At 53.2% G+C, this 17,770-nt stretch overlaps 1 protein-coding gene across 5 annotated transcripts in view; it reads right to left on the reverse strand.

Annotated features, from left to right (window-relative positions):
- CIITA (class II major histocompatibility complex transactivator) overlaps positions 1-17,770 on the reverse strand; it is a 91,405-nt gene that overhangs the window by 23,270 nt on the left and 50,365 nt on the right. Inside the window, exon 1 of one of the 5 annotated variants that reach the window (XM_014730120.3) lies at positions 14,514-14,884. The exons of 2 other annotated variants lie outside the window; for them this stretch is intronic. In XM_014730120.3, the coding sequence (XP_014585606.2) occupies positions 14,514-14,565 (52 nt within the window). In that variant the 5' untranslated portion in view covers positions 14,566-14,884. Of the gene's footprint in view, positions 1-12,881; positions 13,374-14,513; positions 14,885-17,770 lie in introns of those variants that run through there. 2 more of the 5 variants (XM_070231025.1, XM_014730124.3) reach the window with 2 other exon arrangements.

A 17,770-nucleotide genomic window follows, 5' to 3' on the forward strand; every position in this document is an offset into this window, starting at 1 on the left:
AGTGAGGGCTGGGGTTGGGGGGAGCCTAAGAAAGTGGGCAAAGGTGCTCGTTCAGAATCTCCTATGTGCGCAGGTTAGTGGCGAGAGGAAGCTGGATTTCCTTCCTCCAGGGAACTTGCAATCACACTGGGAAGATGCCCATGATACTGACGAGGGAACTGGGGAAGTGTAGATTCAAGACTTCCCACACCTGGGAGCCAGGAGACCTGAGTTCCACAGCTGGTGCTCCATGAATGACAACAGCTAAGATTTATAAAGCACCTACTGTGTGCCAGACACATGAGTGAGCACGTTTAACTCTCACATCAACGACCATAGGAGGTAGGTACTATTACCATCCACATTTTACACACGCGTAAACTGAGGCTCGGAGAGGTGAAGGGATTTACATAAGGTAACCCAGGTCCAAGTGGAACCAGGATTTGGTTCTGGGCAGTCTGGCTCACAGACCTGCATTTCAATGTTATGCTCTCCTGCCTTGGGTGGCCTCAAGCAAGTCTCTGCTCCTCTCCATGTTCAGTATGCTCATCTGTAAACTGAAGGAGTTGGGCAGGTTTTCTCGAAGATCCTTCGTTATCATTTGTTGAAGGGCATATTCGATACCTTAGATACTAATTCATTTAGTCTTCAAGACAATCCTGGACACGTCCACACAAAAACTTATGAATGAATGCACATAGAAGCATAATCCATAATAGCCAAAACACAGAAACCACTCAAATGTCCATCAATGGATGAATGGATTAACAAAATGTGGTATATTCATACAATGGAATATTACTCAGACATGAAAAGGAATAAACTATGCTTCAACATAGTTTGATACATGCTTCAACATAGATGAAATTTGAAAACATTCCACTAAGTGAAAGAAGCCAGACACAACGGCCACATACTACAGAATTCCACTTATATAAAATAGGCAGAACCGACAAATCCTTAGGGATAGAAAGTAAACTAGTGGTTAGCTGGGGTCAGGGGAGAATTGTGGGGGGAAATGGGGACCAACTGATAATGGCTATGGGCTTTTGCAGAGAGACAATGAAAGTGTTCTAAAGTTGACAGTGGGGAAGGTTGCGCAACTGTGTGAATATATTAAATTGTACACTTTAAATGGGAGAATTTGAGCAGCATCTCTGAGATATGCAGTTCTTGCCGCTCCAGAGCCCCTGCCTGGCTCCCCAGTTCAGGTGGTCCATGATTCCACGGTGTGTTCATTTCCCAGGGCTGCTGTATCAGAGCATCACAAACTAAGAAGCTTGAAACAACAGAGCCTTACTCTCTCCCAGGTCTGGAGGCCCAAAGTCCAAAATCAAGCAGTTGGCAGGGTCCTGGTTCCCCTAGAGGCCCTAGGGGAGAGTCCTTCCTTGTAGCTAGCTCTGGGAACTGTTGGCATTCCCTGACTTGTGATCTTGTGGCCGAATGTCTCTAAGCTCTGCCTCATGGGCATATCACCTCCCCTTCAGGTCTCAAATCTTCTGCTTTTCTCTTAAATGGACATTGATTTAGGGCCCACCCGGCTAATCCAGAATGATCTCATTTCAAGATCTTTAACTTAATTACATCTGCAAAGACCCTTTTTCCAAATAAGGTAGCGTTCGCAGGTTCCATGGGCTTGATGTGGACGTATCTTTTCGGGGGGCCACCATTCAACCCACTATACGTGGGACACGGATCCATGCTGGAAGGAATCAGAGGAAGCTTCTGGGAGGAAGTGAGAGGAGAGCCACCCTTGAAGGCCAGCAGATCAGAGACAGCCTTCTGAGTGCCCCCATCTGGGCCAGAAGAAAATGAAGTTGAAGTGGGGAAGGACAGTGGGAGGGTGTGGTCGTGAGAAACACACGCAACTCAGCACCAGCTTCCAGCTGCTGTTTTTCCTTTCACTCATCAACCACTCTCACTACCTATGGAGGGTCTGAACACAGACCCCGGATATCACAGAGGATGAACTTTCCAGTCCAAGGTGGGGCCCTGGCCAGAGCCGCGTGTTTATTATAGGTTGGGTGGGGGCTGCAGGAACCCACACTTAACAGACTTGCATCAAAGGCCCAGCCAGCCATGACTAGAGGAAGCAGAACCGAAAGATGAGGCCACCTCGCTTTTCTTGGAGGGGGGCCAAGGCAGGGAGGTGACCTTGCCTGCTGCCTGGCCCCCTTTCCAATCACTGACATTTACCGAAGCCTACATTGTAGCAATCTGCCTCTTTTCCCAGGCAGAGGGAGCTGGTGACAACAGCTCTGGATGGACCCCAGCAATTCCACGCAGGAATTGTGTGACTTTGGTCAAGTGACCCAAACTCTCAGTTTGCTCTCAGGACGTCCGCTCTGCCAGCGACCTTCAAGCTCAACCTCCTTCATTCTACAGAGCAGAAGATGAGACCCTGAGAGGGGACGTGCCTTGCACAAGGCCCCACAGCTTGCTTGGTAGCCCAAGCTGCACCTGACCCCCCAGCAGAGGACTCGCAATCCAGTGCTCTTTCCTGCCAACCAAAATGTTTCCACTGCAATGAACACCCTCATTTATCTAGGCTCCAGGAACAGGGACCGGCTTCTATCCCTGATGGGCGACAGTAGGAGGTGTCGCGAGGAGGAGCCTGCAGAAGTCTAGCCCAGCCGCACTTATTGATGGGCTCAGCTTCAACCTTTGGACAACACCACCCAAGGTGGTCAAAGACACTGACGGAGAGAAAGAAGACAACTCGTGTGAGCTTTGGAGTCAAACAGCCTGCCTCTACCTGCCAACCCACCGCGACCCGGGCAAGACCATTTTTTAAACCTTTTGGAGCCTCAGTTTCCTCATCTGTAAAATGGGAATACTAATCTTGGTAACTCAAAGGATTAGGTGAGTTAACGCTCATAAAGCCCTTAGGAAGGTGACCGGTGCTTTGTAGGTGCTTAATGACTAGAAGCTTAGAGCGGCAGCCGACACAGACACGATGAGCACAACGTGGGCAACGGCCATTACTATTACTATTATTAAATCCTCTCTTACCTCTGTGATGTTGACAAAGGGACCCTTTCTCTTCTATTCCTGCCTGAGTCTCCACATTGTGAGGCCAAGCTTCCTGTTCTTTTGTGTAAGGAGACCCCACAGACCACGTCGGAACAAGAAAGTCCAGTAGCCAGCTGTGTAGCTGGGATGGTCTGACCACGCCCCCATCACCACCACTGAGAAGGTGCCCGGGAGAAAAGTCACCCAAGGGCCCGAGTTCTGTGTCCTTGGCTCAACCTGGACAAGAAGAAATCTACTCTCTGACTCTCCCAACATACACCTCGGCACCTCCCTTCCATCTTCCCTGAGACAAAGCCTGCACTTTACACACTTCCTATCCTATCCCTTATCTAGACAGGGGCTTGTAACTCAGTGAACTTCTGTCTCCACCCCATCTGAGCTCCAAAAGAGCTCTAAGGAGAAGGCAGGATGGAGTACTGTGTCCCTTTGACAGAAGGGGATGCTCAAACCCCTCAGAGAAATGGCTCATCCAAGGTTCCCCGGTTGGAGAGCTTGAGTTTGAATCCTGGCTGGGAGGCCTTAGGCAAGTGACTTAACCTCTCTGAGTGTCAGTTTTCTCACTGCTAGATCAGGATAATGACACTTACTTGGAGGACCACCAAAAGGCCAGGAGGGTCTCTGCGTGGCGCGCCAGGCACACGGGAGGCCCACAGTCAAAGGAAGCCCACTATGTTGGGCAGCCTCAGAGCTGGGACTCAGACCAAGTCTAGGCTCCCGGTCCAGCTCTCCCAAGGCCTCAGCGCCTCCCATTCATGCCAAGATCTACTTGCGTGTTGGCCTGGGACCTCCTGGTGTTCCCACAGCCATGTGTCTGGTGTCTCCAGATGCTTAGGACGTCTGCAAAGGCCTCTCAACTGGACTCTTGTCCCCACCTGCAATTCCAGAGGGGTCTGGGGGCAGAGACGGCCCTGCTCACCCCACTGCAGGAGCCCCGTGAGGGCAGGAACCCTGTCCGTCTAGCTCGCCTACCCCAGGCTCCAGCATGCTCCTGTACCTGGTGGGCTCTCTCCACCAATAGGAATGACGCCCAACTAGAATTCACAGGTGCCCCCTGAGCGCCAGGCACCAAACGACAGGAGGTGTAGACATCGTCCCATTTAGTCCAACTCACACATCAGCTCTTCGTATCCCCATTTCTCAGATGAAGAAACAGGCTCAGAGAGCAGACTAGCGAGCTGGGATCAGAACCAGCTGCCTGGATCCAAAGCCTGAGCTTGCTCCAGTCCCTCTTGTCCCCAGCCACCCTGCGGAGGTGCCCTCGCCCAGGGCCAGGAGGCGTGGGGGGCAAGACGGTGTCCCCTTCTGAGGAGCCATCTGGGGCACAGCAGAGGAGTGGCCTGCACCTTTCTGGTAAGTGGGCAGCGTTTTTAGAAGCTCCTCTTTGAGCCCCGCCCCTCCCCAGGCCACCTTCCACGTCCAACTTGAGAAAAAGCTCCTAATCCTTTTGCCCCCAAAAGTCCCTTTTGGGGGTTCATTTCCATCCCACTTCACACTACATGGCAGCTTTTGAAACACCATAGACACCCAAATGGTTTCTGAAATAAAAATTCATCTCCCTCCCCCGAGGGAAATCGAATGGTATCAGGATGTTCCGGCTCGGACCCCGCACCTTGGTGTTCAGTGTGTGCGGCTGTTCTGTGCACCAACATAAGCACCCACCTCTGCTGGGGAGATTCTTTCGAGCCCGGGGCTGTGCTGGGTGCTCCGTATTTACAATCTTGTTTCAACTGTCACAGTAACTCTGGGAGATTGGTATTACTGTACCCATTTTACAGAGGAGGACAATGAGGTTAGGCTCGATTTATCAGATGCTTTCTTCCCAGAAAGGGGGAGTATATCCTTGATGGATGAGGAGGCGTTGAGAGGGAGAAAGGGGGCGCCTCTGTTACCCCGAAATCCTCCAGCACTGCCCTACATGGGATAAAAGAGCGTGAGAGGCATAGCCCCCCGCTTGCTGCCTATACTTCTCCTCCCGAGGAAGGAGTGGAAAATCTCTGAACTGCGCATCTAGAGACACGGGTTTGAGCTCCAGCTCTGCCTTGATCTGGAGCACATTTCTTTACTCCTCTGAACCTTAGTGTTGTCAGCCGGGTGTGGGAGTCCACGCAGCAGAGGGATTTTGGGGTTCTAGATTCCTCATGGCCTATCAGCCTCACCCCAAAGTTTCCCCCCAAAGTCCCCCTACGACTACCATCCCCCTGCTCCCCCACCTCGTGACAAGCTGCTTCCGGAGGTCAGATGGTGGCCAGAAGCCAGAAACCCAGGGGCACTTGTGTACCATGACCAGCCCCCAACCAGCATCTTTGTGGGGCTAGCAGATCAAAGTTCCTCTTTTCCTCTTGCACTCTGTGGTCCCCAGATAAACTCTAAGAGACATCTTGCACAATGATTTACTGAGCACGGCCTATAAGAAAGTCACCGGGCTTAGTTCTCCAGGGGCCCTGAAGAGGTTTAAAACACGGTCCTGACCAAGAAGCTTGCGGTGTGGACCCAGATAATATTTTAGGAGAGATAGAACATGATAATAGTAATATGGTGGTCAAGAGTGGGGTCCTGGGCTCAACTCCCAGTTCCACACCAACTGTGTGACCTCGGATAAGTTACTCAACCCCTCTGACTTATGGAACCCACTGCATTTGGTTGGCACAGTGTCTACCTCATTAGGTTGCTGTGACTTGCCCAAAGTGACAGATCCAGGAAGTGCTACTAAGATGTGAGCTCCAAAATGAAAACAGAAGGTGTCTCTTGACAGCAGAAACTGGCGAAAATTAGAAAGTTGGGCAACACTAAGGGCTGGTGGGTGTGGAGCGGGGTGGCCACCCCAGAGAACAACCTGGGACCATTTAGAATACCTACAGATGGCAGGCCCTCCAACCTAGCAATTCAGTTCTGGCGTAGGTACCTCCCAGAGAAACGCTCCCACAGCTCCAGGAGGACACCCATTGGCGGATGCTCAGCGCTGTGCCATTTCAGATCACAGGGAGCTGGAGGCCACCTGGGTGTCCACTGCTGGAGAAAGGACAGTAACAAGCAGCCACTGCGATCCACAGAGGAGGATGCAGTGATTAGAAGCAACAGACCAAATGCGTATAGAGCAACGCAGGTGGATCTTAACAACATGATAGAGAGTAAAAAAGTAAGAAACAGAATGAGCTCTGATGGCCCAGTCCTAGACGTGCAGAGTGACATAGACGCACATAAAAAAACAACACATATTTGACAGGAACACATGCAAACAAGAGGCACCTTGGACGTATTAGAATGGGTGCCCAGAAAGGGGAAAGAGGAAGGCAGAAAGGGAAATTAACTAAGAGAGATGCCTTGTGCGGACTGCAGGCTAGAGTGTACTGTGAAGCAGGGCGTGCAGTCAACCCAATGTGGGAAGGCTCCTGAAGTGTAAAAGAAAAAAAACAATGGAAGCTTCAAGGGGTGCGGTGTTTCTGTGACTCGCCAACAAGGCCTCATAGAGCCCTAGCTGATCAAAAAGGAACAAACACGCACTCTTGCCACCCTCCAAGCTGCCAGGGATGGGGTGATCTAGGGCCATGAGCCCCCGGTCCTGGGAGGGAGATGAGAATGTACAGGCCTTGGAGATGGATGGAGGAAGGCAGGCCCCGTCTGCAGAGGAGGAAGCCCCAGCCCTCTGGCCTGCTCTTTGCTGGCCCAGTGTGGGCATCCCAGGAAAGTAAGACAGAGAGGATTTGCAGAAACTGCGGGTCTGACTCAAGACTTTCACTTCCCAGAGGGGCTGGAGGAGGTCACAAGAGACGGAGGGGAAACTGAGGCATGTGGCAATGCTGAAGGGCTTATGGGGTTGGAAGGCAGCTGGTGGTTCTGGTCATAACAGGCAGGAAGATTGGAAGACGTGTGTGTGTCTGTGTGTGCACGCACATGTGCACACATGCATGTGTATGTGCATGTAATAGGGGGAAGCAGGCCAGACAAGCTTCATCTCAGGAGCAGTCTGGAAATATCGCTACTGGTTGACTCCGGTACCTGACTCCCACTGCAGGCTTCTCATCTGTGCCACAAGGGGCTTGACTTGGTGTATAGATTCAAAGACAAGGCTTGAGGGGCCCGCCCCATGGCCTAGTGGTTAAGTTTGGCATGCTCCACTTTGGCGGCCAGGGTTGGGATTCCAGGCATGGACCTACACCACTCGTCAAGCCATGCTGTGGTGGTGACCCACATATAAAATAGAGGAAGATTGGCACAGACGTTAGCTCAGAGCGAATCTTCCTCAGGGGAAAAAAAAAAAAAAAAAAAAGAGGCTTGAGTCAGGCCCATAGGCCTAGGTGTTTTGTTTCCCAATACAATTCGTGTGTGTGTGTGTGTGTGTGTGTGTGTGTGTGTGTGTGTGTTTTAATTACCATCACAAAGTCTCCATACAGAGTACACAAATGATTGTTGCCAGAATCCCCACTACTCCCTATTGCCTTCCACCTGGCCCCATTTTGCACAATTATGGCCCCTCAGGCATTTGAGTCTGCAAACCTTGCCTTGGAGACCCTTTAAGGTCCCTTCTATCTCTGACCTGCTAGAAAGATGACGGCTTGGGATGGATGGGTGATTGGGGAAGGGAGAGGCAGAATTAAATTCCGTCCTGCCCCACAATGGAATTGAGATGCCCAGGAGGGTCTCTTCCTAAAAAAAGCCTTGGAGGGGACTGGCCTTGAGCACCCAAACTGTCAATTCCACAAAGGGAAGGAGCGGGAAGTATGAGAGTTGTGGTATTTGGGGGTTTGAGTGTGTCTTCCAGCTTAGATTCCAGCTCAGGTTGAAAGGGATTAGGTGGTGAGCTCTCTGGGAACTGTGGGGCACAAAGTGTTGCTCCCCATTGGCCCCAGCCAGCTGCTCCGCCTGGCCCTCTTCGGTTCCAGCTACCTCAAGAATGTTGGCATTTCCATCGCAGCTCCCAGCCCCATCCAGGCTGGGAGCAGCCTATGCCGGGACAAAGGGTCCTCAGAACAGGAAAGCCAGGAATGCAGGCAAGACTGGCTCCAGTCCCTGGTCGCTGGGTTTCTCAGCAGCTGCAGGGAGGGCGGAGGAAGCGGACTGGCACAGCCAGGAGGCGCAGAGTTTACAACAGACTGGTGGACGGGATCAACACAGGGAGTCTGACCCCTGAGATCTGGGCCCTGCTCTGCATCTGACAGGCTGTGTGACCCTGGGCGTGCCCCTTTCCGTCTCTGGTCCCCACTGTCCTCAGCTGTTAAATAAAAGGGTCATACCAGCGCAGTGGCTTTCAAATGACATTGTACAAATCCCAGAACAGCTGGCGATGGAGCTATTCGATTAAAGGGGTTCGGGAGACCCAGAATCTCCCCTCCTCAAAAGGGGCTGCACAGAATATAGTTAAAAACACAACTCCAGGTGACAGTTTTCGCCTTGGCCTCCAGACTCTCCTTGATTTGACAATTTCAACTTGGGTAGTGGATGCTGCGGTGCGCCGCTCACGTCAGCCCCTTTAGGACCAGCTGCTGGAGGGCTAGTGGCTCAGAGCTCACAGCTCAGCCTCTCCGGGAACAGCCCAAAGTCAGGCCCCTTCTCCAGGGCAGCCCACGTGCGATGATTGGGCCCTCTGGGGGGCAAAGCTCTGGGCTCCGTGCCTCAATTTGGGATAGCCCCTGAGGGGCGTCCCAGTGTCAGGGCTCCCCGCGGGACGCGCCGAGACCTCGTTTGTGACTGTGGGCAGCCCAACCCCTCTCTCTGCCCAGTCCCGCTTCTTCCCATTCCCCTCGCACCCCGCTCCCTGCCCGTGACTCCTCCCAAACACGGCTCCCACGTGCAAATCTCCATCTCCAAGTCTGTTCCCGGGGAACCCCACCTGAAACACTTGGTTCTGTTTTGCCCCAAGTGGGGCCTGGAAATCACACAGAAGCCCAAAGAGGACCCCACAGAGACCACCTCCCAGAGCTCGGCAAGCCACTCGCCCAGGACATCCACCTCATGGCAACTGGGAAAATCTTAGAACTCGAATAAGACAACCTCGGCTGGTGCGTGTGCCTGTAAATAGCACGGTTACCAGGAGTGGGGGGCCTGGTAGTCCCGGGATGAGAAAGGACGGGACAAGCTGTAAGAGTGGCAGCCAGGGGAGAAGGGGTGGGCTTCAGTGTGGGTCCAGAATCAAGCTCCCTTCCGGCTTGCCCGGCCTCTCCCACCCCCAGTGGCCTCCTCTCTGCACGCCTGGCTGCAGTCAATGACCTGGAAAGGAGTCCAGCAAGTTTTTCTGGGATGAAAAGGTGAGCCTGGTGCTGGGGCGAGAAGGGAATGAGGATCCTGGAGCTGCAGTTGGGAAAGCCAGTCCTCACTGCTGGACCCAACACCCGCGCCGGGCCCGGCCAGGGTCTGATGACAGCGCCCAGCAGTTGACAGGCTCGGCTGTGAACCAAATAGCCTGGAAAGGTGCTAAACACACTGCAGCTCAGGCCTCACCCGCAGAGGTTCTGATTCAGTGAGATCAGGCAGGGCCAGGAATCTATATTTATAAATGAGCATCCTCCTTGTGCCCCACCCCCGACACACACGCTTGCCTTGTAGTGATTCTGAGAACTAAGATCGGTCTCACTTCCAAGGCAACCTGAGCTTCCACTTGCCAAGAAGACATGGCCCCTCGTCTTGCGTGGCTTTTCTCGAGCACAGGGACGTCTACAAGTCCTCTTCCCCTAAGAGAACCTTCCAGATCCTCCTCCATTTCTGCCACCTTTCCACTTCTCCCAGGCTGGAAACCCTGGGATCAGCTTGAACACTTCCTCGATTCTTCTATTTTTCCTCCCAAAAGCCCCTCAGTAGCCATCCACATGATCGAGTAGCCCCCAGCCCCACCGCCTAGATTGTTACAATGATTAGCGGACATTTGGTCCCGTCCAAAATGTCCATGAGTGTATTTGGTTCATGCCAAATGGTTTTGGACAGGATAAAATATCACGGACTTTTTGGCATGGACCAATGTCTTATGGACATTTTGGACAGGACTAAATATGACCAAGTATCAAGTACTTTTTGGCATGGACCAAATGCCTTATGGACATTTTGGACAGGACCAAATGTCCTGCAAGGGTTACAACAGCTGCCAAGCGTTTCCAATAATCCAGAGGCTCCCAAACTTCAGGCCTCCACCTGCCTCCTTCACAATTTGTGCATCCTATCTGCACCCTACCTGCTGTATAATTTACGGTAGTATTTTCCTTAAATCAACTTTTTAAAGAAACAAATAAATTTATTTTAAAAGAAAACTTTTCTAGAATTGAGAGCAGGGCCTCAAACACATACTTGGTACGAATGTTCCTAGCAGCACTATTCACAATAGACAGGAGGTGGAAACAACTCAAGTGTCCGTGGACAGAAGCATGGATAAACAAGATGTGGTCCATCCATACACTGGAATATCCTTCAGCCACCAGAAGGAACGAACTTCTGACCTATGCTGCAACATGGGTGAAGCTTGAAGACGTTGGGCTAGGTGATAGAAGCCAGACACAAGGACGAATATTGCATAATTCCACTTATATAAGGTACCTAGAGACCTAGAGTAGTCGAGTTCAATGAAACAGAAAGCAGAACGGTGGTTGCCAGGGGCTGGCGGGGAGGGGAGAACGGGCAGTTAATGTTAATGAGTTTCAGTTTGGGAAGATGAAAAAGTTCTAGAGGTGGATGGTGGGGATGGTTTCACAACATTGTGAATGTCCTGAATGGCGCTGAATTGTACACTGAAAAATGGTTACAGTGGTAAATTTCATATTATTGTTTTAAAAAATAAAACGCTCTGTCACTACCTCCCATGGGGGGAAAAAGTGTCCCCTGCCATTGAAAACAAAACAATATTAGCAAAATAATGCCGGCTGCCCTACCACCTTGTTAAAAAGAAACATCAGCCCGTATTCGAGGGCTGTTAAAGACACCTACAGACGAGGAGAAGGATTCCAGCTTCCTCCCTTTGAGAACCAGCGTCAACGCCTCTTCGAGAACCGTCTTTGGACCACGGATCACGACTGTGTCAAAGTCTCTGGAAACTTCCTCTCAGATCTTTCTATCCCATCCCTCAGGAATCTATAACCTTCACTCCTGGCACATTCTCTTCTTCCGTGGCCTTTCCAAAGGGCTTCTGCGCATGTCAGGCAATCATCTGGAAAGCGCTCACGTTTTATCCATCTTACAGATGGAGAGGGGAAGTCACTCGTCCAGGGTGACTGGTGGCAAGTCTGAAAATCAAGTCCAGAAACTTCCCTCTCTCCCTCAGGCCACTTCCCTGCTTGCCCAGGACTGACCCCCGGCCTTGGCACAGGGTTCTTGTGTTAATTTCCCGACTCTACTCTTCACAAGGTAGCAGTTTCTGAGGTCTCAAGATGTGAAACCAGGTCCCTGCCATGGGACAGATTTTGCTCTATCAGCAAGTTTCCCTCTGACTACCCAGGACCTGCCCTGCATTCCTGGAGGGTCACACCCCTGCCCAGGCACTGGACTGGGCTCTTGGAAGACCTGGGTTCAAATCCTGACTCTGCCAACCACTCGGCTACGCAGCCTTTGACAAAACCTCGCCAACAAGTCCCCAGAGGTTTTGTAACATGGAGAGGGGACGGAGGTTGGACCGCATCAGCGCTTCTCATATACGACCTTTGGACCACTAACATAAGAATGCCAAGGATGGAGGTTTTAACCTGCGTGGGGAGCCCCACCCCAGGCCCAACCAATGGGATCCGGGGGCGGGGTTTGGGACCTGTACTTTCAACAGCCTCCCTGGTGATTCCCATGTGCCGGAAGCCTGGGACCCCGGCCTGGGCTCGGTCATCTCTGAGGACCCTTCCACTGCGCATCCTGGGATCCGGGAGACCAGGTCCTTGCCTCAGGCAGCTTGGGATTGAAAGGCGATGCTCTGCTGGGTTCCCTCCCTCCCCCTTCAGCTCCACCAGACCCTACAGCAAGAAGCATCAATTTCCTTAACCTTCTGATTGGCTGGGAGTATTTCTTTTCTTAGGGAAGGGGGTGTGGCGCATAAACAGAACACTTCCTGACAAAGTTAGGAAGTGGAGGGTGTGGCGCTGTGGACTCGTGAGCTCGCGTTCCCTCCCATGTGTCACCTCTGGTGGAGAGAGGGGCTGTGGGACCCAGAGGAGGACTGCAGGTTTTAAGGGTCCCAAACAGAGCTAGACATGGTGGCTTCAATTCTGGAGTTCTGGGACTCCAGAGCGCCCCCTCTTTCTGGGACCCCTTAGTTTCCCTCCGCGGAGGGCGTGGCTCGGGACTCTAAAGTGAAGGGGAGATGCCAGTGGTCAAAGACAGTCCGGGAAAGCCCCCCGCCCTCCGTCAAAGATCGTCAAAGAGGATTGAGGATCTCTCCAGTCCGCCTGCCCATAGCCCTCCCAGTGCAGGGGACCCCACCAGGAGGGCTGGGTACCCAGACTCCAGAGTTAAAACAGGAATATGATCCGACCGGGAAACTGAGGCTCAGAGAAGGGCGGCCCTGGCTCAAGGTCCCCCGTAGAGGGAAGGCCTGTGTCCCCCGCTCTGCACGCCCCTGCACGCCTGTACGGATTCCAGGACGCGCAGTGTCTCCAAGCCATGGTTTGGCCCTGCCGCATGTCTCTGCTCTGCGCGCCCCTTCTGCGTCCCAGTCTCCGCTCCCACCTGGCTTTCCCCGCCGCCGCCCCTCAGCCGGGCGCTCTGGGCACGGCAGCCCAGCTCCCGGGTCCCGGCTCCCTTCCTGCGTGGAGTCGTTCCAGGGCTGCTGGAAACGAGGAGTTTCCCGGGTCTACACTTTGCCCATTCCCTTCTCCCTCCTCCTACCCTTCCTGTGTGACCTGGAGCAAGTAGCTCTCAGTCTCTGAGCCTCGATTCCCAGCCCGACTTTAGGGACTGCAGAGGGTTCCTACCGCGGTTCCCCGGACTCGCGCGCGCTGCCGGCGGCTTCTCCCTCCCGCCAGCTCTGGGGCTTTGGCGAGCCTGGGGCGGACCCGTCGCCACCCCACCTTCACCTGCTGCGGCGGCTCTTGCTCTCTTTCACTTTCTCTCTCCACCGCGGGGCTTGGGCCAAGCGGTGAGCAAGCAGGCACCCACGCCTCCCTCTGCTGCGCCCACCACGTGCTTTCTCAGAAGCGCCTGAAATGCACTCCTACACTCGGGGGCGCGCAGAGCGTCCAGTTAGCTCCTCCAGATAGCCAGTCCCGTGCCCGGGGGAGCCAGCGCGCCCAGGGGCGAGCAATCTGCAAGCCCTGGTATGCAGGGAGCTCATCCACACCCCTGGGTGGCTCTGCATTACTCTCCAGCTCCGCCACACCGTGAAGGTGGCAAACTACTCCCGCAGGGTGCATGGACCCATAGACTTGCTCGCTGAGCCATTCTCTCCTGGGAAGCCGGATGTCCTTGGGAGCAAGAGAAAACTCCTCAGGGACCTTCAGTGGCTGGTAAGCCAGCCCGGGGAAACCCTGCGTTCCCATCACCGCACCCCTGGCGCCATTCCTCCTGTCCTTCCTCCTCCACAGGCCTTGGACACTTGCTCTGCCCTCCGTCCTTGGGGACATCCCTTGTCTTCCCAGATTTGGATCTCCCAGGCTCATCTGGAATTGAGGGGGTGGGCCGAGGTGACTTCTGGCCATTCTCCCGCCTCAAAAACTCCCCCTACAAGCTCTGACTGCATACAACAGAGCTGGCAAACTTGTCATCAATCTGTGGGTTCGAGGATATACACGCAGCAACGGCAACACCAAGAAGATTGGTTTCCTGTGATGATAAATTTCTCTAAGATACCAGGCAGCGAGCTCGTCGAAGCCTTTGAACGCTCACCAACACCCAATAAGAGTTTCCCCCTTAACCCATTTACAGTCCAGAAAAACAGCCTCAAAAAAGGTGGGTGACAGGTTCAGTGCCACGCCACATGCAGCCAACAGGGCAGCTGACATTTAAACCTGCCGCACTGCCTTCAGAGCTGCCGCCAGGTGTCTGTGCTATGCTGTCTCTCCCCGTCTGCCCCCCCTCCCATTTCTTCCCCCAAAACATCATTTGGAAACTGGAGAGAGGGCAGCTTCTGACCAGGTGACAGGCTATCGCCAGCCCGCTGGGGCTCAGTGGCTACCCCAAGGGACTGACTCCAGTTTTGCTTTCTCTGCTCCTGGGGGATGGGGTGGGTCTGGCAGGGGTCCCATCCTTTGAGGGCACCCCTCAGTGTTTACCCGGAGGAGAGAGGACCTTGTGGTTGGCTCAGCCAGGCAATCGATGCTGAGAGCTAACGACACACCCCCTGAAAGTTTGCTCTCTAGGACCCTTCAAGCTGATAAGCCCTCTCACATTCCAGGCATCTGGGCTGAACTGAATGTCCCTCAAGTGGAGGAAGTGGCCGACCAGCTCACTTCTTCCAACAGCCCCAGCAAGACAAGGACCTCTCTTTCCGGCCCCCGCTCCCCAGTTCAGAGCGGTGTCTCTGTTTATTGGGGTGGTGGGACCAGCTGAGACCTCACCCTAAATTAAGAAGTATTCTCAGCCCCAGCTTCCTCCCCCAGCCTCTTTACCTTGGGGCTCTGGCAGGTAGGACCTCGCGGGACGTGGAGCCAGGCAACGCATGGTGTGGGAGATGCGGTGAGGCAGCAGCTCCTGGAGTGTGGCAGCCTCTTCGGCGCCCTCAGCCTGCCCAATGATGCCTTCGGACACCCAGCTCAGGAGCAGGCGGCCTCATCACTGGCCTGTCTCTCTAGCCGGGTCAGAAGCCCGCCAACACTGAGCCGGCATGCAAAGGAAGCAAGCAAGGGACCAGCAGAAAACTCTCCCCCTTCAAGGTGGCCTCAAACCGTCAGATTTCTGCATTGAGACGTGCTCTAATTTGTCCACACTCCCTTAGAGCCTCCTCTTGCCTCTGATGTTAATTTCGGTTCCTTGTTGTGGTGGTTTTGTAAGGTTGTGAGTTGTCTGTTGTGGGGGCCCTTCCACATGCTAACATTCTGAAATGATGGGGAACACAACGGAGCCATGCTGGTGCCAGCTGCCAACATCTGCCATCCTCTGCAGGATGGGGCCAGGATCAGAGCCCCACAAATGCCTCAAGGCAAGCTGGGAGCCCCTGCGGGGGTCCAAAGACTTCCCAGATTCCACTCCCCGCCCTCACCCCCACCCCCACCCCAAATGGCCCTGGATTTCCCTGGAGATCATGCGTGGTCCTCCCATCGTTTTTATTCCAAGACTTTGGACTGAAACGTAAATTACACTTGAAGAGGTGTTGCCCCTAATATGCTGTACTTATAGCCAGAAGGTTTGGGGTGACACGTAGATGGGGTGCTAATAACCTTGACTCAGATGGGGAGAAAGTTAGCGCTCTTTCAAGTCCCTGCCCGTGCTCCTGGCGGCATCCAGGGGAAAGTGTCAGTTTGGGGCTAAAATGTCTTTCATGCCTCTTGGAATGCACGATTTTCCCATTTCACAGAGATCAGCCCCCGGCCTCAAGCCTTCATTAGACAACTGTATCGGGCTAGAATTGAATAACTTGCTTCTGCTCTCCTGTTTAATCGTCACCTTCTATGTGTGGCATTCTTTTTCACTGATGGTGGACATAAACTTTCCTTAAAAAATAAAGTTGAAAATAAAATGTGAGTGGTCTGAAAAAAACCATCAAGTAAATAATGATGTAGGTGGTGTGTAGATGTCCTGGGCGGGCGGTGCGGGGGGTACTGAATGAATGGAGGTTGGGAAACAATGACTTCAGCGCATTATGCATTTTTACTGAAAGAACACTGGGTCCAGAGGACCAAGAGCTGACGTCTCTTCTTCCTGTGACTTCCTTGGACCCCTTGCTTGCCTTGTGTGGGCCTCAGTTTCCCCATATAGGAAATGATGATAAAGATGCCTATCTTTCTACGGTGATTATTTCGAAGCAGTTGCTACTTTCAGAAGTCCCTGGGGGGAAGTAGACAGACAAAGGAGAATGCTGATAGTTAAGTGGAAACAGAGCCTTGCTTGGTTAGGTGAACAAAACAGAAGTGACGAATTTTAGAAATCCCAAGAAGTCTCATCTTCCCATAACCTGGTGCCCCGTGACCATTCAGGTGTCTAGAGGCCACCTACGGGAGTCCCTCCCTGTCGTCAGAGGCAGCCAGCTCTAAAGGCCATGGCCAAGGCTGTTCTGAATCAGCTTGGTGGCAGGGCACAGCTTGGAAGGAGAGTCAGCCAGGCCTGGGGGTGCACTTGCCTGGATGTCATTCTCTCTCACCTGGTCACCTGGACAACAGCTGCAGGTGACTGCTCAATCTCTTTACGGCTTCCCTCACCCCACCCCACCCCCAGATCCATGCCCTGCAAGACCTGAATCTGATCCTGCCCGTATCAACCCAGAGGGATTCTGAACACGGCGGTGGCGAGTGCCAGGCTGTGTGTTTGGCGAGATGGCACAAGCAGGGGCTGGAGTACAGAGACCAGGGAGGAGCTGTTGCGGTGTGCAGCCAGGAGCTGATGCGGGGCTGGATTTCAGCAGAGGCGGTAGAGATAGAGGGATGAGGAGAGGGGCCAGGCGGGCGCAGAGGCAGGATGACCAGCCTCCTGGACGGAGCGGATGGGGCAAGGAGCAGGGCGGAGGGACCAAGCCAGCTGCGACCTGGCATTTCTGCCTGTTAAGACACCCAGCACTCCTGCTCATATTCCTCTTCAAGACTCCCCCAGAAGGGGTGACCGTTCTCCTGCTTTGGATAAAGGAGATTCCTTCCCGACTGAGGGGCCTCTGGGCGCTGTGGAAGCCGGCCTTGCCCTGGGCATCTGAATTTCTTTGTCTCCAGTCAGGATCTAGCACGACAGATAACTAGCTACCAGCAGAAGCGTTGTTCAAGTTACCGGTCTGGGGTCCCCCGCCAAGTACCATAGAGGAGAGATGAGGGACACTTTGATCTTCTAAGGACGGTGAGCATTGCAGAAAGCTTGCCAGCCCTTGCCGGGGTCTCTGCAAACTGAGCCCGCTCGGCCCGCCCTGTGTCCCTTGCTCAAGCAGGGTCCCCTCCAGGACCAGCTCCTGCCTTCTCCCCATCGGGCCATATTTTAGCCATCCTTCAAGGCCCCAATTCTTGCCTTCACCACCCTTCCAGCTAAGAACAATCTTCTGCTTTATTCATTTTTAGGAAGCTTCTTGCCACGTATTTGGCAATAAATCACGGACTTCCCATTTCACAAGTGTTGACCCTGCAGCCTCTGATTAGATCAAAATGTCGTTGATGTCTGGGAGCCGGTGTCTTGTTTTCTTATGTAAAAGGCACACTACTCCAGGGTTGTTTGAATGAATGGGTGGAGTTTGGGTCTGAATCATCAGGGCGGACTCAAGTCCCCAGTGGATGGACAATCCTCCCTTAGCAGGTTGTGCGTGCCTTTTCTTATGCTTTTTTGTGACCACCATAGCTCCTAGCAGGTGCTAAAGAAATGATTAAGGAGGAGGGAACGAAAGAAGGTGGAGAGAAAGGAAGGAAAAGAGATCGGAGAGAGGTAGGTGAATAGATAGAATAAAACAGATGTGTATCCCAATTAGGCAGGTAGGAAGGTGAATTAGAACACAGATCCATTAGCAGGTCAACACGGAAGCGGATGAGATGGTAGGAAGGCGGGAAAATAAGTTGTTACATAAATATACAGGCAATTAGGTAAGGGGAAAGATTGATAAATTGAGAAGTAGAAATAAGCTGATGAATTGATAAGTAGATGTTAGCAGGGGGTTAGAGAGACCAGGGCAGGATGAGGGCAGGCAGCAGGGGGGCTGGGCACGTGGCTGGAGAGACCCATACAAGGTGAGCAGGGCCTTGGA

Source organism: Equus caballus, chromosome 13 (genome assembly GCF_041296265.1).
Source record: "Equus caballus isolate H_3958 breed thoroughbred chromosome 13, TB-T2T, whole genome shotgun sequence".
NCBI lineage: Eukaryota > Metazoa > Chordata > Mammalia > Perissodactyla > Equidae > Equus > Equus caballus.